The sequence below is a fragment of the Emys orbicularis genome, chromosome 18 (assembly GCF_028017835.1).
Source record: "Emys orbicularis isolate rEmyOrb1 chromosome 18, rEmyOrb1.hap1, whole genome shotgun sequence".
NCBI lineage: Eukaryota > Metazoa > Chordata > Testudines > Emydidae > Emys > Emys orbicularis.
In genome coordinates this window covers 19,800,586-19,823,883 of record NC_088700.1, presented here as the reverse complement: position 1 = coordinate 19,823,883, position 23,298 = coordinate 19,800,586, and the positions used below count along the sequence as shown (strand labels likewise).

Sequence of the window (23,298 nt, the reverse complement as noted above, 5' to 3'; positions counted from 1 at the left end):
CCACCACCACCTGCTGTCCCGATTTTTGACACTTGCTATCTGGTCAGCCTAAAGGGTCACCAGAGGCAATGTTACTTGCCCCAGGCTGCCCAGCCGGTCCATGGCCAAGCTGGGCACAGAACTTCTCATGCAGTAGTGTAGCTGGGGGGGAACGGGGCAGGGGACGCTCCCCCACTGAGCACAAGCGGCGCCTTGTCAATTTCTTGGCGCCTTTTTACTCACCCAGGGGAGCTCCGGGTCTTCGGCGGCGAGACCTTCACTCGCTCCGCAGGTCTTCGGCGGCATTTCAGCGCCGGGTCCTTCAGTGCCGCCGGAGACACCTGGAGCGAGTGAAGGTCTCGCCACTGAAGGGTAAAAGCGCCGCAGCAGGTGGCCCTTTTTTTAATCGCTCTCCCCTGTTCCCTCCACCTGGCTATGCCACTGATCTCCTGTTTCCCAAGCCAGGCGGTCACGTTTGCTATAATGGTGCTCAAGGTCTGAAAACAGCCTGTGCTATCTATACTAGCACTTAATTTGCTCTTATTACCCTACTGGGACTGGAGTGGGGACCTGGATGTACTGTTGCTATCGCCAACATTGTGCTGGTTATGAAGGGCTTCCTCCCCTTTATTCATGGGTGCTCAGGATAATTATCTCCTTTCTCTTTAGGGAGGGAGGGCTTGGCTTGGCTATTGCTATTTTTGGTGCCTTCAGCTATCGACCGACTCTTCTGAAAGCCTGTCTCTGGGGTCTAGCTGCAGATACGTGGGAGGCACTCCTGGTCTCAAGCTTGTGTGTGTGTACGCGGAGAATCTAATTAAAACGTGGTGCTTGGCTGACTGCCCTCTAATTGGGGCCCAGTTCTCATCCTCCCTCCAAGTTAAAATTGGCTGGTGTTCAGATAAATCTCTGTGTCACAAAGCTGAATCTCTAGTTTCCCAGAGCACTTGCTGTTCCCTGCTGGATCCTAGAATGAGCGAGCTGCCCCTCAAGAGACTCTGAGAAAAATCCATTTAATATAAAGTTCTCACATCGAGAACATATCAGATATTAAACTGATAAGAACAGATTGCCATTCTCCTGCTCCCTGCGTCGTACTGGAAAGGCCCCTCTCTAACTCCTGGGCCTGCTGTGATCAGTAGGGAGCGGGGTCCGTGTTTAACATGACACAATGGCTGCAGAGACCAGCACCGTGTAGCTCAGGCAATTTAAACAGCTCTGTTTAAAGAGCATCCATTCCAAGCTCTGGGCACTCTGGATAAACTTTACAAACACACTGTATGTATGTAGACCGGCTCCAGCGTTTACTCCGATAATGCTGCACTGAGAGCAACTGAGATAGAACAAACTTACTAAACATGCCACCGCTTCCCCTCCATCCCACCAACCCACAGCCACTCCCCATCCCTTCGCCACAACGGCTCTAATTTAACCTTGGTAATGGCAATGCAGCTGCTTCCCTGCCCCAACCCTCCAGAGTAGTGACCTGAACCTTGTCTGAAATATCCCCTAAAGGAGGTCCCTGCAGTCTCCAGCCTCCCCCGTCAGTGCTATAGGGGTTGGTTGCATTAAGGCTCCAACCAGGGTGCGATTTCATATTTTCAGGGGGAGGGGGTAACTGAGGCACCTGAAAACACTATGCCGGGGGGGGAGAGAATAGTTTGACTTCTCAGGCCAGCTCCACATGCTGGGGCCTAGTGAGAGAGCGCCACCTCCATCCCCTGACTCACCTCAGCAGTTCCACCCAGCCTGTCTGGGTTTTGGGGGGGGTGGGGGGGAGACTTGACTCACAAAGGGGAGGGGCTCAGGTCAAAGTTTGAAAACCGGTGAGGGAGCAGGCAGGGGGTAGTGCTGTGTGCCAGAAGAGGGGGTAGCTCAGGGCACAGGGAGTGGGTAGGTAGGGGTTGTGCCAGGCATCTTGGCAGGGCAAGGGGTGCGCTCTACCCACCCAGGTACGTGATGGAGGCCACTCCTGACATCAGCCCCCACCCAGCTCTGCGCAGCAGATCAGGAGGCAAGTTCCTGGTCCCTAGCAGTGCAGCCAGCCACAGCTCCATGGGCAGGGGGTGGCAGCGTCTTCCCTCCTACTGCAAACTTCACCCAAATGTGGTATGAAACTTGGGGGGCGGGGGGAAGGAGGAACGACCTTCCTGCTCTCCTGAAATGGCACCCTGGCTCCAATCAAAATTGGGGCTCCTGTTTGTTAGGTGCTGTGCAGACCTACTGAGAGCTGCTTGCTAACCTGAAGAGCTTAAAATCAAGCAAAGGGTGGGTGGAGAAACAAGACACAGAGGGGAAGTGACTTGCCCAAGGTCACACAGCAAGGTAGTGGCGGAGCTGGTAACAGAGCCCTGGTCTCCTGACTCCTAGCCCCGTTGTCATGGGGATCCTCATTCACAAAGAAGTGGCTGTAGGAGGAAGACCTGCCTCTGAGGTGATTCAGAGTAGCTGGGATGGCGGGAGGGATTGTGACCTTCTGGATTTTATTTTGTTGCCAAACTTCCTGCTGAGCATTGTATTCACTCCTCATGCAGGACAGCAGGTGACATTCTGTGCACATTCGCGACATCTGGTTAGCGCTCTGGGAAGTAGAAGAGAACTTCGCCCTCTGTCGCTTGCTTGCTACTCTTCCCCGTTTTCTCCTGCAGGGGAGTGTGCTGTACACAGCTTCTCATTCACATGTGTCTGTCCTTGCTTTTCTCCCATCTACGATGGAAATTGAGCTTCCCTGAGAGTAGGCACTGCAACACTCTGAACCAACAGAGAAAAGCCACTTGAGCTCTGAAAAGGACTTGGCCACTCTCCTAAATCACCTGGAGGGGAGGCTGATGTCAGCAGAGGATCCTAAGCACTCTGTTTACCCGCTAGATGTGGCTGATCTGTCTGCCTTTGTCTCACCATCACTTGATTCTCCTACTAGAGACCCATAATGTGAGGCATCACTGGATGCATGCAGATACCGCTGCCTATCTTGTAGGTTTGGCTGTTCTGCAAGTGCAGGGTACTTCTGGATTTTGCACTATGTACATGTGGGGGGATTGGGTGTCTTTCACTTCTGTTAAACCCTGGAGCTCTTACTATTTGAATATCAAGTCCACCCAGTGGAACAGGAAAGTGCAGAAATATGGGGCTGCTGGTGTCACTTTAGAGGCTGTTTTGTTTGCTTGTTGTAAATGTGGCTCAAATAGCTGAAATTGGATAGTATGATGGGGAAATTACCCACATCCTTCCTCTCCCTGGGAAGTACACCCAGGCCGAACGTTTGGAACCTCTGCACCCATGAACGCCCCTCCAGTACAGCACATGCTAATCCCCGTGGCATAGAGCCATAGCAGTGAGAAATGCAACTTCTGTGCCCAGGACATGACTGTTCACCTTCCCATCCATCACTAGGTAATGATCCAGTGGAACTTCTATTGTGCTACAGACAGACAATACTGTATCTCAAGAGATTAAAAATCATGACTCTGCCCACCCCAAAAATATTTTGGCCCCCAAAATGATCAAATAGTGTTTAGTCTGTCTGACTCTCTAACTCCCCTCTGCTCTGCCTGTGTGTGGTGCTTTCAGGTTGAAAAGTCAAATTTCAATGCATGCCTCTCCCTGGCTGCTCAGATCGAGACTCCACTTACCCCCGCCCTCCCCTCTGAGAGGGGAAACTGCCAGGAGTACTCCTGGCATATATCTTTGGATAAAAGAAGGGTTGGATGGCAAATAACTTGGGAACCACAGAGCTGATTAATGCCTCACGCTGGTACAGGGTTGATGAGTTAGATACACATTAGAGAACTTTGGACTCCTATCAATCATTGCTATGGGTGGTGGTAGCCCCTAAAAATAATGAGACTGGCTTAACCTTTGGCAAGAAGCAGCGCTTCCCTGAACACCTCCTGCCCCCTCACATTCTTCTCTGCCTGACACTAAGGGCCTGGCTACACTTGCAGCTGTAGAGCGCTGTGAGTTAAACCCGCCTTGGTAGAGCGCAGTAGGGGAAGCGCTGCAGTCTGTCCACACTGACCACTTCAAGCGCAGTGGCGTGGCCACATTTGCGGTACTTGCAGCAGCATTGGGAGCGGTGCATTATGGGCAGCTATCCCAGCATGCAAGTGACTGCAACGTGCTTTTCAAGTGGGGTGGGGTGGAGTGTGACAGGGAGTGTGTTGTGTGTATGTGGGGGGGGAGTGGGTTTTTGGGGGGCTGAGAGCATGTCAGTTCAGTCTTGTAAGTTCAGACCCCCCGCCTCTCTCTCTCTCACTCCAAGCAAACAGTAAATGTTTGCTTTTTCTCGGGGCTGCTGCCGGCTTCTCCAAACAGAGCTTTGAAAGGGTATTTCCTCATTCCTGCAGCCGATTTCACAACAATGATGAGAGTGGCCACTTGACTTTAGGGGATTATGGGACATTTCCAGAGGCTGATCAGAGCGCAGTAATGCAACACCTTGTTCACACTGACACTGGGGTGCTCCAGCAGGGGCGCAGCAAATGTTATTCCACTCGCCGAGGTGGAGTACCAGCAGCACTGTGGCTGTAGAGTCAGAGTGCTCTACGTGCCTTGCCAGTGTGGACGGGGAGTGAGCTAGGGCGCCCGGGGCCGCTTTATTGCGCTGTAGCTCGCAAGAGTAGCCAAGGCCTAAGCGGCAGGACTCCTTCACCACCACCACCACCCTGCCCTACCTCCACCTATTTTAGACCCCTCTCCTTCCTGCTCCCATCCATCAGTCAGTGTCTCTGCTGTCCAGCCCCCCGAGCCATAGAGTGGCAGCGTTTTTTGCCTGTGGGCATGGCAAATTCCAATCTCCGCCACACTGCCATCTCCCACTGTAAACTTTAAGGGCAGCGTCACTTCCACAAGCAGGCCGTAGGGACATAGTGGTTATGTTGCTGGCTTCAGCCCTACTGAGAGGACTAGGACACGGTAGCCATTTTGAATAAGGGAACATTCCAGAGTGGGCACCTGGCATCATGTTTTCACGACACAGGTTAAACATCCCAAATCGCTAGTCATGATAAAATGGTGAGAGCTGGCAATATAGGGGGTGCACAGTTATCTTTCCAAAGCCTTTTTCTGTCATCCACCAGCCCCTACTGCTCATTAGGGAATTTGGTTTTAAAGGATGAGGACGGCTTTAGCTTTCCTTTTTACTCTTTCAAAGGCAGGAGGGTTTTCCCACCCATGTAACTGCTGCTCAGCTCCAGGCAAGGGATTTTAGGCCTTGGTGAGCCAATCCTAACCTGAGCAAGCTGGTGCTGAAATGCCAGTGCTCATGTGTGGTCTGGAAACCCTGCTGTCTAACAGCTCTTCCTGTAGCGGGGGTGGGGCTAGAACTCTCAGAAGGAACATGGCTGTAATGGAGCCTGTAACAGGATTCCACTGGATCTACAGAAAACAAATAAATGGCAGACCGTTGAGTACAGTAGCCTAGCTAGGCCACAGACTTGCTCCCATTTCCTTGACAGAAAGCCGAGGAGTCCTTAGGTGCCAAAGACGCCATGGTTCTGGCCTGTGATAAAGGGAGATCAAGCATCCACAGCTGTGCGCTAGACTAAAGCAAACTGCAAGCTTGGCTGTGTCCCCTGTGTTCCACATGCATACATCTGTGCCTAGATAACACAAACTTTGCAGAGTGCCCTCTCAGTTCAGGCAGGCCCTAACTACCAGGCAGTAATCCTCCCACATTGCAACAGATGCTGATCGCTTATGAACGTCTGAAGTGGCCCGTGGAGGTTTCCTGTTGAGACCCTGATGTGTCCTTTGGGACTATAAAGATTAAGAATTTGATTGTAATTTTCCTATCTTCATTGTGGGGGAAAATGTAACTGTGGTGGGAGAGGAGCTGGCTGGGTTTTGGAACAGTTCATCTGTCACAGATGGGCTGGCTAAGCAATTGGTGTGAGCTTCCCCCTATGGGAAGGACTAAACCCAGAGACACTGGCAGCTATGTAGTGGAATTCGTCTCAACGTGTGGTTGGTGTGCTTTGGAGTCCTAACGGCAGTAAACCTGGGCTTCCCTCTGCTGTTCTTTCTGGTATCTGCCCTGGTGAACAGTGACCGGTTGTAGCTGAGTCTTGAATTCCCTTCCCTGTTGTGGGCACCCCCTCCTGCTAGGGCGGAAGGGTTGGATTTTTCCGAAGCTGCCTAGCAGATTTGGAAGCACACTTCCCATTAATTTCTAATATGGGCCTGTCAGGTGACCTGTACTGGCTCAGAGACTGAGGGGTGTCTATATGTCTGCACGACTGACCAAGAGATCACAACTGATGGCCAGACAATTTAGTCTCTCATTTGGCCAACTGCTTGGGAAATATTGTAGTGGTGAAGGCATCCTTCAAACCAGCCTGGTAGCCTTTTACAAAAGGCCTTGCCTCTGAGCTAAGAAGGGAAGTCCAATGCATTGGACTCTCTATATTGTATTGACTCTTAATGAGAATTGCCCTTTATGATGCTACACCTCTACCTCGATATAACGCAACCCGATATAACACGAATTTGGATATAACGCGGTAAAGCAGCGCTCCGGGGGGCGGCTGCGCACTCCGGTGGATCAAAACAAGTTCGATATAACGCGGTTTCACCTATAACACAGTAAGATTTGATTTTTTTTATTTATTTATTTATTTTTTTTGGCTCCCGAGGACCGTGTTACATCGAGGTAGAGGTGTATATAAAGAACTCTTCTGGATTAAGCCAGTTGAGTTAAGTACACATGCCAATCTCCATGCAGTATGTAGGGGGGGAGGGCGTATTCTGACTAACTACTGGTCAATGCAGAAAAAACTGGTAACCAATGGAGGTTGCTCTTTGCTTCATTCTATGATGACTATGGCACTTCAGGCACAAGAAACCTAATGGAGTAAATTGGCACCTTGAGTCTGAATGGGGGAGAAAACTGAATGCAGTGCAGTGGGGAAGGGGAAGGCGACGATTCCGTGTGACTGGTGTGGTCAGAGGACTGGCCAGGGAGATGATCTCCGGAGCTGTAGACGGGAGGGTCTGACATGGGTGTGAGGGACACTTGGGCAGGAGACTACAGCAATAAGGTTAATGTTGAAGAGCCTGGCTGAGAAATTGAGCTGCATGGACCTGAAATGTTATAGCAAGATCTGGACACTGCTTGCTTGGCTGTGTGAGGAGGAGCTGAGGAGAACTCCCAGGTTATGGGCCTGCGTGGCAGGGAGGATGGTGGGATCACAACAGTGGAAGGGGAGTAAGTTTAGGCCAAGATGAGTGAAGATAACAGTACTCTTCCCCCCCCCCCCCCCCCTCCGGCAGGAGATGTCTGAGGCAGGTTTTAGATGCAAGATTGGATGGAGGGAGACCCCTCAGGTAGGGCCATGTACATCTGAGTCAGATACTTAGTGGCTTCAGTTACTTCGAATTAGTGGGTCACCCAGAGAGGCTGCCAAAGGAGGAACCCTGTGGAAGCCTCAGAGTGGGGGAGGATGAGGACCCCAAAAAAGAGCTAAAGTTGCTGCCAGGGAACTAGAGGAGAACCAGGAGAGGACCGTATTGAGACACTGGATGTAGTCCTGGTCCCATCAACTTGTATCAGGGTCTACATGCCCACCCTTCCACCCAGCAGAGAGGTGGCGCTCCCCACTGTAGGAGGACAATCTCTGTATAACGATCTAGTTTTACACGTCTGTCTCTCTCCATGGTTCAGGATATAAAGCCATACTTTGACTCCAGCTCTGCTATGACTTTGCAGGACTAACTGCTCTGCCTGATGCCGTCTGTCAGAGCAGCCCAGAAGGCATAACCGCCAAAAGCCCAACGTGAAAATGTTTTGGTTTAAAGAGTCTCTGATCTTGGAGATGCTGCCCAGAAGCTTGGTCTAGAAACCTGGATCTAATTATACTATAATCTGGGAAAGATCAGGTTACGTCCTCAGTGCAGCTGGGGACTTCAGAGGGAAGCTGTGAACAAGTGAAGCTGTTCTGTTAGAATCCTGTTGAAGAATGTTTCCGGCATGGTTACTTCCTTCCAGGATTGGTGGTGCTCAATTGGTGTGTACTAAACACCGAATTGGGCCAGCCATAGCTGTGTTGTAAAGCCCAGGGTCTACTCGCTACGTAGGCAGATCCATAAACCCAGTGGTGAGAGGGAGTTGTTCAGCATACTGCCTTAGTTTCTGATCAGCCCTTCCTGAAACGCCGCACAAGGGCTCTTGCCTTTTGTAAAAGGCTTTGTCAAGTCACAAAGCACCAGCCTTTGTTTCAAGACGGGCCAAGGTAAACACCAACTGCTTACTTCGCTTGCCAGGGACCTGTCTTCCGGATGAGCTGTAAGGGATCAGCAGTGAGGAAAATTCCCTCCCCCCTCCAAAGTGCTTTTCGAGAAACCAGAATTGCAGTGTGTTCAGTCTTGATTCTTACTGCCCCCAAGAATGCGCCGTGTTCCTCCCCGCAGCCTAGCAGAGAGGATTTCCTGTGTGGCTGGCCAGCCATCATGCCTGGTGCTGTGCTGAATGTTAACCTGCCTGCATGAGACTTTTCCACCCCTACTCCTTTTCCCTAGTAGAAAGGGAAGGTTGGTGCTTTCAGAACCACCAGGATGGGAAAGATGGTCTAGTGCAGCATTTCCCAGGTGGTGGGAAGGTTTTAGGTGGGCCATAGGCCAGGTGCAGACAGGTGGCCTCAGGGAGGATGGGGGTGGAGACCAAGCCCATCCTGCACACACCCTCCAGTGGCAACTCCTATCCCTCGGGGCTGGCCCTGATTCTCTTCCCCCTCCCCCTCCCCAATTGGTTCAAACTGGGCTCCAGGGTCACAATGCCACTTGCTCAACCCCACCCACCTCAGCCTCCCTTCTGGGCTGGGATTAGGTCTGCAGTGCAGGGGCAGAGAGCTCTGGTGCCCCGTCAGTGGGGCAAGGAGAAGGACACTGGCCTGTGACCTTGGGGGGGAACCCCCCATGAATTTGGACCCCCTGTGGATAACAAAATAGACAGTGCAGTTGGTGGGTTGCTTAAGTAAAGTTTGGGAACCTTTGCTCTAGCAGCTAGGATGTCGGGGTGGCATTAGACCCAGGTTCAGTTCCTTGCTCTCCCATAGAGTCCCTGCGTGACCTTGAGGAAGCTGCTTCATCTACCTGTGTTTCAATTTCCCCATCTCTGCAACCCTTCCCCTTCTCCCATAGGCGTGTGGTGAGGGTAAAATCCATTAACGTTCGTGAGATACTCAGATAGGACAAGTATCAAGGGGTAGCCGTGTTAGTCTGTATCTACAAAAACAATAAGGAGTCTGGTGGCACCTTAAAGATTAACAGATTTATTTGGGCATAAGCTTTCTGTAAGTACCTATACAGACCATCTCGGCTCCCGTCCCCTAAACAGTTTTGCCTTGTGTCTCGCTGAGCGAGTGGTGTTGCTGCCCCTTTGAGAACAGGTAGGCCAGATGGTGTCACATGTTCTCCTTTCTTCATATGACTGCTAGGTTAGTGTGTGAACTGACTTTGCTGTGAAGGGGCAGAGGGAGCTATTGGTGGGCTTGGTGCATCTGGCTCTCTTCAAACGAAAGGAGACAAAGTCCTTTTCCCTGAGGGGTTCAAGGGTTGTGGGGCTCTTGCAGCTCTCTGCTCCCTTCACTGCATTAACAGGTCCTTCTGGCACTGAGAACGACCCACCTTGGGATCAGTGGTTGCTCTGCTTTGTGCCCAGGAATTGGGGCTGAAACCACAAGTTACCTGGTGTGGGGGTGTTTGAGGAGGATTAGTTGAACTGAAGGGGAGGGGAGCCAGAGAAAAATGGGAGACCAGGTAAAATTTTCAAAGGCCCCTAAGTCCCACTGATTTTTCTAGGAGGTTTGAGCTCCTAGTTGCTCTTGAAAAATCTTACCCAGAGGCTTTTAACTTGCCTAGCAAGTGTGATGAGACTAGCTTAGAAAATGCCCTGGCTTGCTGGAGAAAGATGCTGCATTTAGAGCAATCGCTTTCGAGTAAAGGGAGAAAAATACCCTTTGAACTGAGAGCCACTGACCTCCGTCTCATCTCCACTCCCGTGTGTGTGTGTGTGTGTGTGTGTGTGTGTGAAGTAAAAGGGGCACTGTCAACAGCAACTAGTGCACAGATGCTCTACTTAAAAGTAAATTGGCTGTGTCTCAGCAGAGGAGGAAGCCCGCAGGATGAGACCCAAGTTGGGACCTGTAAATTTCTTTTACTGGCCTGGGAAGACCACTGAAAACTCTATTGCAGTATTGATGTAGATGTGTATTTTTTTCCCCCTAGCTATCAAAGTGAGCTGCTTTGGATCTTGCGGCGTGTCCAACAAGGCCAATGACACCGCATGGACTGTAGAGGAGCAGTACTTTAACAGCACGCTCTCGCTGGCGGATAAAGGTAAGATCAGCAAGGGATGGGGATATAGGTGAATGGAGAACTGTCTGATTAGTAGGAAGAGTCCTTCCCTTTGGATACCTTTTTTGGGCAGGTTTTTATTATGATGCAAGTTCTGCATGTGTGTGCCAACAAGATACCGAATGCCTCCATCTCCTGAAATGCCCCTACGTTGAAACTGGCTCAGCTGCATGCAAAGTACAGGTGACTTCATGTTAGTGGGGCTATATGCAAGACAGCTAGGGGTTGTCTACGCTATGCAGAAAGGCCTTGGAATGCCAGTACAACACAGCACCCGCCTCATGTGGCTTTCAAACATTGCTTGCAACATCTGGGCCAAGGTCTCTAGCTCATGTCTAGTTAAAACCAATGCAGTGCACAGTGATTGCTCTCTGGTGCAATCAGAGTCTACAGGTGTTGCAGCTGCACCAGTTTTGCACAAAGTCTTTAGAAACTACAAAGGCCCTGCCTGCCGCTTCAGTGCTGGCTCTTACAGGAAGGGTGCTTCAGGAACCGCAGAGTGCACTGGCCTACAGTCGAGAGCAGCTGTGCTAGGACTGTTGCAAGAAGGAAATCCCTGCAATGCTTCCCTTGCTTAGCAGATGCACACCCAGTGAGGAGCTGTGTTTTAGATAGCTCCTGGCATATATTCCTGCCACAAGTCAGAATGACTTGGGTGTGCTCCAGGGACTCTGCGTTTGAATGAATGCCGCCTTTCAGCCGGTAAATAGGTCAGTACACCACAAATAATTCACGCTGTATCTAGGCTTCCATTGAAACCGATCGGTACCAGCATTCACCTGCCACAGCGGCGTATGTAGTTGTAACTTGTATACTGAAGTGTGTGTGGCAAGGAAACAAACTAATGGGCCTTCAGAGGCTTCGTCTCCTAGTAGGAAATGGGTAAGAGGCAGTAAAACAGGACTGACTGCTTTTGCCAAGTCAGCAGTCTGCAAGCAGAGCTTTTAGCACATGCTGGGGAAAGGTCCGCTCTATCCTGCAGTGTTTCCTGGGATAAACCTCTCTCCAGCCCAGACCCCGGGGGTGAAGAGGAACCATCAGGGTTACTTTCCTGTTGGGTTGCCACACAGATCGATAAGCTGGAGGAGTGGGTTGGATCACAACTTTTGTTTTCCACATGCAGCGTGGGAGGGGGAGTAGGAAAAGCCCCAGAACAAAGCCAGACAGTGCATACACCAGGCTGGTGAATATCTGGGCTGCCGAATCCCAAAGGGTTTTATAAAGCACTCCAGGTAAAACAGCCCTAAGTGAGTTGAGAGCTGGATGCTTTCTGCGCTGGACTGTAGGGCTTTTGGCTGGCTTAAGACTCCATTTAAGTCACTTTAAAGTGGTTACAGGTTAAAGTCTGAGCATTGGAGCGTGGTGATTTTTCATGCCAATGATTTCTGTGAGGATCCTGCATCTGAATGACTGTCTGCTCTGGAAAAGCTTAACCATGTAGCCGCCTAGGTGGCGGACAGGGAAAGTGAGCTGCATGGACTATGCGACTTTGAAGTGTCCCAACCCCAGAAGTTCAACTGAGGGATTCAGGCAAAATAAGCAAATACATTCTGTCCTAGCAGTGCTGTTGCCATCAGGCATCCTCCTGTTTTTCTGGAATAAAGCGCGGGCTTCAGTCTCTCCTCCTCCCCCCCGCCCCCCCCCCCCCAACACCCAGGTGGAGGCAGAACTGTCCATTGGGGGCATGCATTGCCTGTGGAATCTTTAAATCATTGTCAAGGGAGAAACAGTCATACATGTGCTTCTGTCCTGAGTCACTCAAAATAGACGAAACCGGTGTGGCCCTTGGAGCCTCTAAATTAGGACTCCCCTGCACTAACCTGGGGGGTGGAGGAAGGAATGGAAATCCCCGGCACAGATGGGGGAATGGACTGTTGAAGTCAGGAGAAAGCTCAGACTCTTTAATGTCTTCAGAATGCACCAAGAGACTTAAGCCTGGCCAGTTCCCACCGAGTTTCACTGAAGTGTGGGTGCCCGGCTTCCTGGGCTCATTTGAAAAGCCCTGCCAGTGCCCTTAAAATCTCTAAAGTCAGGTAGCCGTGTCTTGGCTAACATTGATAGAGGATAGGAGGCGGCTGGGAGTCAGTCCGTCCCAAGCTGTGGCCACAGACAACTCACTTAAGACCTGATTTATCTTCAGAGGTGTTGAGTGCTTAAACTCCAGTTCAGGACCGTGGGAGCTGGAAGTGCTCAACACCTGTGAAAACAGACCTTATGGGCTGTCTTTCACTTCATCCTTATTTTCAGTGCACTTAATACAGACCTCGCAGGGGTGCCTGTGTTGAATTAGATGTTTGTAAGGGGCTTTGGGATGCATCAAAAGGTGCTAGAGAAAGGTAAAGTCAAACCCTAATTTTGGTGGCTTTCCTACAATTTTGTTGCTTCATTAATTGGCTAAGTAGAAGGGACTGTCTGAGCAAGGCGGCTAAAAAACAGCTAGTGAATACCTGCCAAGGGTAAAATCTGATGCATTTTAAGGTGTGCTCAGCTACATACTGAGGAGTTGAGTATTATCCCTATTTTTATAGATTTGGAAACGGAGGTGAAAAAGGTCAAGCCACTTGCTTGGAGCTGGTGGCGTGGACTGGCAGATTGGGCATTAGACACAAAGACGTGGGTATAAGAACTCAGATCAGATACGGACTTTGCTGTGTAACCATGAGCACGTCACTGTTTGCAGCGCTGTAGTGGCTGTGTTGTTCCCAAGGTGGGTGAAGTGATGTCTTTTATTGGACCAACGTCTGTCAGTGATCGTCGCCTATTCCTCAGGCATAAATAATCCTGTACAGTGCTTTTTAAATACAACGTAGTACTGAGGCCGGTGCAGTCACTTTAGGTGAATGTAGCACTCATGACCTCCTGCCTCCCATCCCTCTTGCTCATTTCCCTAGACTCTAGAGCATGTTACATGTGCTAGGCTCTAGTCTCCCCCGCCAGCATCTGTTTTTCTAAATCCTCCAGTACAAAGCTTGGCAAGAAAGTGCCCGTCTATTTTCCACACTAGAACAGGAACAAACAACTCAGCAAAAAGTCCACCTTTTTTAAATGGCTGCATTTTTTTAAATGACGTCTCAGGCAAACTTCATAGAGAAAGTCTTAGACTAGGTACCATTATTCATAAATAAAAATATTATTGATCTGAGTTCATGCTTTCATAAACTGAAAAATGACTGAACTTGTAAAGCGCGGTCATCTTAGTGGTCCAGCGTTAAATGTTACACACCTGTTCAGATAACACAGGGTGGATTTTTATGTGTAAACTGCCAGCCCTGCAGACTCGATCTGAGGGTCAAGCTGGGCACTTTGAGGCTTGCCTACAATTGCCAGGAATAGTGGTGTGGGGGTAGGGGGGGAGTTGGTTTTCCAGTTGGCACTTACCCACCAGTTTTGTTTGATGCATGATGAACAGAATGTAGCTTATTCGCCTATAGCTGTGTTGGTTTTGCAGGGCTAGCGGGAGTAAAAAGCAGAAGCAAATGGTTCTTTGTCAGTAAAGTCAGCAGATACGTCTCAAAAATGCACAGGGAGCAGAACTGTTGAGTAATAAGATGGTTTAGCTATTTATTGCTATTCAACTGCACTCTAAAGCAGTCATTAGTCACTTCACTTCTCTCCCCACACACCTGTCACTTATTCTGCTGTCTTGCAAATTTGTAGTACAATTATGGGAAGAGACTTAGTACTATTTCAAATAGAAATTCACAGCTGAGTACCAGGTAGCCATGTTAGTGACTTCCAACTGTATTATTGCCTTTTGCATCTCAAAACCACGGTGGCACCATCAGTTGCTGTCACCCAGGAAGTGACAGACACAGAGGCCCTGGCTATGCTGAGTGCTATGGCACTGCAGCGGTAGCACTGTCATGTAGATGCTTCCTACAGAGATGGGGAGTTTTTCCATCACTGTAGTTTAATCCACAGGAGAAGGGTGGGTTGCTTGGTTGGTTTTCCCCTCTCCCCATTGACCTAGCCAGGACTACACCAGGAGTTGGGGTCGGCGAAGCTACAGCATTCAGGGGGTATGAATTTTTCACACTTCTGAGCGCTGTGGCTATGTCAACCTAATTTTTAAATGGTGTTGGGGGGTGTGTGGGTGGGTGTGTGTGTGTGTAACCCACACACCACCTGAGTGTGGTGCTCTGTCCCATCTAGGGGCACAAGACCACTTAGAGAGAGAGAATGATGAGTCTGCTCTACAGCTGCTAAGGGCCATATGGCTTTTAGCTCATGCAATAGAGGCTCATGCATTTAGCTCCAGAGGTCCCAGGTTCGATCCCGCACGCCAATGACTGGGGTCTGTCAATGTTGTGTGCACCATTGGTGCATTACTCCCCTGACCCTCTGTTCCTGTTCTGTCCGGCTTTCCCGAGAGACTTTCTGATGAGGCAGGCGGTGGTTTCCAACTCCTAGATCTACTGACCTCCAGCTCAGCTGCTGTCCCCTGGTCCGTTGGCTTGCAGTTGAGGTACAGTCCTGTGGAAACGAACCGTAGATTTGAATATGTATAATGTCTACTCATTGTGCAAGCCTGCTATGTAGAGGGACATTCCCAACTGCCTGCCAAAGGCAAAATAATGAGTTACAGGCCCCTTTGAAATGCTTCACCATCTTCTGGGTATGGGGGGGGGGGGGGGGGAGGGAAAAAGGACAAACAGCTCTTTGTGTAGGATCTTTGCTAAGGGCGGCATTTGCTGGGCGTTCGCTGTTGAATGAATGATATGTGCTAGAACCGCAGACTCACTGTGTTAGTCATCCCATCTGGGCGACTGTGGAGGCTGGCTTGCAGCAGAAGCCGGCTGTAAGAGAGAGGGTGGTAGAGAATGGAACTAGGTTGGCATTGTGTGTTCATCCTTCCATTTGCATCTTGGCTCTGTGTTCAGACAGTGCAATAAACTCGCTTGGTGAGCTCAGCAATCCCAAGTTCTCAAGCTTAGGCAAGTTGACCTCTTCTCTTCCCCTTTAATCACGCGTCTGTGTCTCCAGTTACCTCACCCCTCTGTTCTGTGGGTGCGCCAGTGAGAGCCATGCAGATCCAGCATGACAAATTGTCCCCTTCTTTCTTTGAAGGACAAGGCCTATATTATAAGCAGCTGAACCGGAAGGAATCTCCAATTTTCCATTCATTTGGCTGCTTTTCTCTTCTGTATGTGCTGGAGGAAGGTGTGTGACTTCTAAATATGGGTTATTAGTACAGTGCCTCAGGACACGCTAGAAAGCGTACCCAGAACTCACAATCTGGAGGTGGGTTGGGTTCCTCCTCCTGGACTATGCTCCTACTTTGTGCCTTGTCGGGGGGGGGGGGGGGGGAAGGAATGCCCCCTACCTCCTTGGATGCTGAAGCACACAAGAAGCTATTCCTGATGAGCAAAAAAGCCCTAGAAGGGACAGCTGAGTAGCCTACGGTGGTCCTGTCCTTGTGTGTTTAGACGTGTCCGTTGACCGCCTAGTTCTTAAAAGGGAACTGCAGGCAAACGGCCTGTGCTCTCTGCTCCCCTGTGATGTACAAAGATGCCCCATGAGTTCTTGTACCCATCTCTTGGCTCGGGAGATCTCTTGAGCCTGAATTTCCATCTTCTGGTGGGAGGACTTCAGCTGGAGCTCTGGAGGACCATAGTGGTGGCTTCATGTGAGGCTGAAGCCTGGGCATCCGCTTCCCTATCACACTCCCTGTAAAGCAGTGGTTCTCAACCTATTTACCATTGTGGGCTGCATATGCAACTCTGTTATGGGAGCCACATCCACACAATCTGTATACTACCTGTATGGCCCTGAGGATGTCACATGGGCCACAGCTATGTGCTGATTGGGCTGCAAGTGGCCCATGGGCCACAAGGGGGTTGAGAGCCACTGCTGTAGGGGGTGAGGGAGGGAATGTAAAGTTTAAGGGGGGGGGGATTGGGCTGGAGCTTAGCTTCAGCCAAGGGAATAGCACTTACAACTACCGAGGCCCTCCAGTTGGCAGGCAGGAGGGGAGAGCCTGCCTCTGAAGGCATTCTTGGCTCTGGAATGTGTTTTCCCTCTTTCTCTGGGCTGGCTTTGCATAGCCAATGTGCAACTCCCCCTCCCCCTGCCAGAGTTTGGCAAAAATGCAAGCTGTTTTGGGGGGGCGGGGGCAGGCATGTATTTACATACATTTCTGGAACCAAGGACTAGAGTTGCAACTACACCATAAACTGCGCATCCCTTCTGCTCCCTTTCCCCCTGCCCCACACTACTAGGGGTCCGGGTTGCTGGGACAGCTGATGCTCAGGTTTGGGCTTCCCATATATCCCTGTTCAGGCCTCTCCGAAAAGGAATGAAGTTCCCTGTGTCTCTAATGAAAGCCGAACAAGCAGAGGAAAGCTAGTCTTACGGCTGTAACTGCTCCTTTGTTCTGTACACCGTATCATCTCTTTAAAACCGCTTCAGTTCTCTGTCCAAGGCCTCTGTCACAGCTTTCTGTATCCCTGCTGGTCAGCGCTGCCCGCCCTGCTACGGAATAACCCCCCTCTCTGGAGATCCCGCGACAAAAGCTGCATTGTTTCTGTTGGGAAAGGCCGCTGAGCTGTGTAAAAGCTCCTTGACCTTTAACCAGTTGTATCTTAACTCCCAGCCGACCGAAACCCACACACCGGGGAGCAGCTTGGGGAGAATGTGGTGAAGCAGCAGGAGGTGGAAAGCAGCCAGGAGACAGGACTTTCCAAAGTCTCCCATCTGCACATTTCTCCTTCCTCCCTCCTGCCCAACCCAGACTCCCTCCTAAGACACTTGGGTACTAATTTGGAGTGTTTCTGGAACTGGGATGGGCAGGGAGAACAAGCCCCTGGGAGTTGAGTAACCAGCAAGAAGGTGGTTGAAAAGTGATCTGATCAAGGCATCTAACCTGTCTTTCCCCCCACCCCTCCCTTCTCTCCCAGCTTTGTTCTAAACAATCCGGTCAACCAGCCCGTTGTGACTTTATTCCAGATTCCTGAGTGGGGCCAGGAGGCCAGGCTGCCACCCCCTAGCTGGAGGTGGGGTGGCAGATGACATGCTTGCATTCAAAGCAATGGGAAAATCTGGCTCTTCTCCAGCATTAGTACTTCTCACTCTGCAAGAAGCCAGTTTATCAAGCCTGACAGCATGTCTGTTCCAATTCAGAGAAACCCAGCAGGTGGGCTGCAAGGCCAGGTTGCAAACAGATCTTGCCTGTTTTTCATGGAACTGTTTTCTCTCCAACAGTTCAGCCACATTGGCCCCCCCTGCCTTGTGACCAGAAGGGGGAAAACCTGAATTCAGGGAGATGCTCCCTAGGGTAAATAAAATCCCTGGCTTCCTCTGCACTTCCAATCAGTCTCTTCCCTACCCACCCACCCCCTTAAAAAAAAAAAAAAAAAACAACAACCCCAAGCTTGTGGATTTTAGACTGGACACACATTTTGGAACACTGGTGCTGTCAGCCTGGAAGGCCCCGGTCTGCACCTCGCTAGGGAAACTGCAACAACTCGGCAAAAACAGCCATTGAAACTGGCCCGCAGTCTCCAAGATGCCATTGTAAGTAGCCTGGCATCTTCTTTGTTTTCCCCAACCTCCACCCACACCACCCTGCCCAGAAATCAGTGGGGGGTTGAAAAATCTTGTTTCCATAAGCTTTAGGCTTCATTTAAACACACTGGGCATGGGGGGGGGGGGCAGTTGTACTGACCCAAACTATTTTGATTAGAGGTAACTTTTTTATTTATATGTAATATATATTAAATAAACCTAAAATAGCATGGAAACTATGTTGATATACAGCACCTTTTACACTAGTGTAACTGCATCCATTCTACAGGGTGGTACACCTTAAACTGGTGGGGGGGTGTCAGCCTTTTTCTTTGAGGCCCCCCACAACATGCTATTAAAAACTCCAGGGCCCAGGGGGACACTCAGGGCTCTGGGCTGGGGGGGGGGGGGGCATAGGGGCTAGCAGGGCTTGAGCCAGCTCTGCACAGTGGGGTCTGGAGAGGGAGTGCCACCTTCACCTCCTGACTCACCTCAGGAGGCCACCCAGCCTGTCTGGGCTGTGGGGATGGAGGGCGGGGGGGCATAACCAAAAACTATAACCCAAAAGATTGGGGGGGGGGCTCAGCTCAAAAAGTTTGAAAACTGCTCGGGGTGCAGGGAGACGGATAGCTGGGGGCTGAGTCTGTGCAGGGAGATGGGTAGCTAGGGGCTGTGTGCAGATGGGGGTAGCTCTGGGCAGGGGGGTAGCTCAGGGTGCAGGGAAGGGAGTAGCTAGGGGCTGTGTGAGGGCAGGGGGGTAGCTAGTGGCTGGGTGCTGGGGGAGCTCCCCTGCGGTCCCTGTTCCCAGAGGGCTCTGCCAGCCACTGAGCCGGGTCCCCCGCTGAGGCGGCTCTTACCGGCTGCATGAGCAAAGGTGTTGGGAGCTGAGGAGCAACTTCAACCCCCAGCAGCAGCTGGAGACGAGGGAACCCTGCATCTGCCTGCTCCATGGCAGAAGCCAGAGCAGCAGCTGCCTGCACTACCCTGCCTCTGGCTTCCTGCCTCTGACCTGGCCAGGGGGCTGGGAGAGAAGGAGGTGGAGTGGGTGTGTGGAGCTGCCCCGGGACTGCACTGCTCTTGCACTGTAGTTTGTTTTGGTTTTGTTTTTTTGGAGAGGGGGGGAGGGCAGGGGGGAGCAACGACCCCTGTGCCCCCCAACTCTGCCCATGGGCTCAGGGCTTCTGCCCTGTGGGGAGCACTGGAGCTCGGGAATTCAGCTCTGCTGCTCCCAGTTTCAACCCCACGGGAGGCAGCAGGGATCAGGGCTTCAGCCCCGCAGGAGGTGCTCAGGCTCTGGGTTTTAGCTGTGGGGCTCCGTGGCCCACCTGAAAGGATTTGTGGACCCCCAGGGGGCTGCAGACCCCCTGTTGAGAACTGCTGCCTTAAACCATACTTGTCTCAAATGCAGTTAAAGCAGTAAAGAAACTGCATAGACAAGCTCTTGAACGCTGACAGGGAAGACACTTGTTAAATACAACGTGTAAACTTTATTTTTAAAAAGCCAATTCTGTCTTTCACAGCACGATAATGTTGCCCTGCTTGGGGGAGGGGGTGTGAGAGGGAATCACTGGAATTTATTTATCTATCTTAAAATCTGACCGGAACCAAGTAGGTTTGAACTCCCGCATTCTGTAGCTACGTCAGGGTCAGAAATGGGCTTGTGGCTTGAAGAGCCATGCGCTCAGTAGGTGATCACGTGCTGCGTTCTATAGCCTTGGCCTGTTCGCACTAACGTGTGACATAATGGGCTCTGATTTTTCACATAAAAAGCCACTGGAAACTGGTGAGTGACCCAGGTGATTTGGAATGGAATTGGGCAGGAGGCTTTCCGAGATCTCTGGTTTCTGCTCTTTGCTTGAGTACGCACCGAGTTAGGTCATCTCATTCTGACTACAGTGTTGCCCTTTAATGGAGCTTAGTTAAATGTCTCTGCTTTCAATAGTGAGGAAAAGGCGCATTTGCAGACTCTCCCACTTGGTTTGGCTTTTGTGGTTCGTCTGTTCAACTTGGACTCTCGCTTATTTCCTCTTGTGGGTATTCAATGGGTGGTGTTGCTCCTTGTACGACACCCTGAGCACTGGGGGGTGAGCGCACTAGTATTTATAAACGAGCGATATCGGAGGCATTAAGTGAATCCACCATGGCAGTAGAAGCCTGTCAGCTGGTTCCATTCAGCTGGGCAGCCTGTGTGGAGCTGCCTGCTTGTGAGATCCCCAAGAGGACTGCAGCTCCCACTTGCTGTCCACGTGTGATTCTGGCCTCGCTCTTGCTAGGGAGGAGCAGCAGCACAGGACACCTGTGCACCCAAACGTGCCTGTTCTGAGCAGCAGGTGTAAAAACCATTCCCTCTTCAAGAGCAGGAACACTTCCAGGGGAAGTGGTCATGGCATGAGTCAGCAGAGTGTCCCAATCTCAAGGCGGCTCAAGTCTGATCTAGGTCTATATAACGCCTCGAACAAGGGGATGTTCTGTGGTGATGCAGGGTTGGAGAAATCCTCCCTCGCACCCACATTATTGGACAGATTTGGTGCTGCATCTCCTGACCGACAGAGCACAGACAGCCCGGAGGGGAGGGTGTGAAGGCACAGGTGGACTGAAATCCCCTTTTGTTGCCTGGATTCTGCCTATACTGCTGGCTGGCACAGGTCTCAATTGTCCCTTGCATTGGTACAGCTTCTTTCCATCCTGCCATGCTCCTTACATTAGCAGCGGCAAGGGGGAGCAGCATAGAGCCCCCTACGCATGCTCAGTCCCCTGATTCTCTTGGCCTGGCTATGCCACCCAAGCAATGTATGGGGGGCTAGAGCAGTGTCTCCACGCTCAGCATAATTAATTTTCAATACCTTTTAAAGGGCGGGCTGACTGGCTGTTGACTGGCATGGAGTCTCTGTTCCGGGCTCAGAAATAACTTCCATCTAACATGCGCCCAAGGCCTCTGAGCAACAGCATGGGAGGCAGTGTGGCTGAGTGGTTAAAGCACTAGACTAGGGCTTAGGAGACCTATTTCCAGCTCTGCTACTGATTCTACTGGGTGACCTTGGGCAGGTCGCTTCATCGCCTCCTGCCTCAGGTTTCCCCATTTGTTTTTAAAAAGCAGGGGGGGGGAAGGAGGTAAAGATCCCAACCTCCCCTGTATCGCGCTCTCCATCAGATCCCAAAGCACTGCACAAAGGCTAGTGGTTTTATACTGTCTGATAGCTGCAGTGGATAGCTGATCCCATCATACAAACCTTCACTACGGTGAGCGGCCTCACCAGGTACCAGGAACAGAGTGGCACCTCTAGAGACAGTCCCTCCAGCTCTGGCCTGGGAAGAACATGCAGAGGGGGCTGAGCCTGCTCGGTGATGGAGCGGCCCTTGAGATGCTGTCTTCCTTCACCTTGATCAGCTGTGCCACTAAGTCATCGCCTGTGCTCTCCTACCAGGGAGCTGGAATACCTCCCATCTGAGGCCCTTGGGCTACGGCTGTCTGGGAGCAAGCCCCAGGGGTTGTACAAGCCCTGACCTCTTGGTAACTTGCAGCAGCAACTTACGAGCCTGGTAAGGAGAGGTGGATGACCTGAAGATGACATTTAATCTGAAAGCCTGCGTGGTGGGAAGCCCACTGGCTGACTATCGTGATTATAGTAACCTAGAGGAGAGCTGCTACTCTTGCTGAGATGACCTATTACCATAGCGCCTAGGGACTCTAGTCCTAGGCTCGGACCCCAGGGTGCCAGGCGCCCTGCAAGCACAGAATAAAAACCCTAGTGTCTTGCAACATAGCAGAACTTTGGCTCCTTCCCCGTCTCTTTCTGGGCCCTGCCAAAAGCTTGAAGTTCTGATGCCTACCGAGAAGCAAGAAGCTTTAAGTGGAATCCACCAGACCTGGAAGAGAATTCGTGCTGGGACAGAGCCGTGCTAACAGCACTGTAAATACCAGAAGTCTGCAGGAGCCCCCTCTCCTCTAATGAAATCTTTGGCGCTGGAGGGCTAATTACAGCATACAGGAGGGTTGTGCTATTGTGATGGGCGGCAGGGGGACCAACAAAAGGCACTGTGTAATTTCTTCCTCTCCGGAGGATTCGGCTGAGCGTGTTAATGCATCATTCTCTAATAAGTAGCCTGAGAGAAATTACCATATTGCCGGGCCTGCTGTTTGTCAAATGGTCTTGAAAGTCTCTCTTGCACTTTTGTTTAAAGCAGCAGCAGCAGCGTTTTTATGCATTTGGTGAGAGAATGCCATGCTAACTGCTGTGCGTGTAGCCAACAGCCTCCTCTCGCATGGCGGGGGGGCTGGTGCCCCCGGCCTCTCCAACACAGGGAAGCCTGAGTTTAAAGGTCATGGCCTGGCTCTGTTCCATTTGGGCTGTATCTACATCCAAGGATGAAACACTTCAGCCGTATCTAGTCTAGGTCTAGTGATGTGATGCACATGCTAACATGACTTCTAAGCTAAGTTCCCTGTAGGCTGCACGGCAGCCTATTAAGCGCCGTACAGGCGCTCAGGGAACCCGCCGGGCTGGGGGAGGGGTGCCCCAATTCCAGCTCAGACCTGCTGTGGCTGGGGTGCCCCTCCCCCAGCCTGGACCCAGCCTTGGGCTGGACCTGCCGTGGCTGGGGGAGGGGTGCCTCTTCCGCCCAGCCCCAGTGCTGCTGTGGCAGGAGAGAGCTGGGGGGGGGGGGGGGGAGTCCTCTCTCCCCACCGTAGCCCTGGGGCAGCCTGCACCCCAAACCCCTTATCCCTGGCCCCACCTCAGAGCCCATGCACCCAGCTGGAGCTTTCAGCCCCCCCCCCCACCCCAACCCTCTGCCCCAGCCCTGAGCCCCCATCCACACTCCAAACCCCTCGGCCCCAGCCCCACCACATGAATTTTGTTACCTGCACCAATATGAAGGTGAACAAAATTCATTCTGCACATGGGTGGGGAAAAATGAGAGGAACACTGCCTCTAAGTCCTATGATACCCAAAGCAATGGGCAAGTGCCGGTGGCGTGTCTGGCCTGCACTAGCTGTGTACTGCATTTCTGCCCTTGCACTTCCCTCTGGGACAGGTAGTGGAGGTTGTTTTGACAACATGCATGGAGAGTTGGAGACTGAGGCCAGTCCTGCTGCATGGACATGTAATTCCCCCCCACACACGCCTCCCCTGCCCAGTGTTCCTGCAGTAAAGCTGGCTGTGTGCTGATGGGGCCAGGTTCTTTAGACCCAAGACAAGCATTGGTTGCAGAAACTCCGAACCAAGGAGACTTTTTCTGTACCTCGGGGTGGGGGGTTGCTTTTAATTAACAATAAAAACGAGGCATCCTTGTGGCACCTTGGAGACTAACAAATTTATTTGGGCATAAGCTTTCGTGGGCTAGAACCCACTTCAGATGAAGTTGCATCTGATGAAGTGGGTTTTAGCCCACGAAAGCTTATGCCCAAATAAATTTTAGTCTCTAAGGTGCCACAAGGACGCCTCGTTGTTTTTGCTGATACTAATT

General features: G+C 51.3%; 1 protein-coding gene across 1 annotated transcript in view; it reads left to right on the top strand.

Moving 5' to 3' along the window:
* The window catches only part of ARRDC1 (arrestin domain containing 1), a 63,939-nt gene that overhangs the window by 17,344 nt on the left and 23,297 nt on the right, over positions 1-23,298 (top strand). Inside the window, exon 2 of the mRNA XM_065418671.1 lies at positions 10,201-10,311. Within this exon, the coding sequence (XP_065274743.1) occupies positions 10,201-10,311 (111 nt within the window). The remainder of the gene's footprint in view (positions 1-10,200; positions 10,312-23,298) is intronic.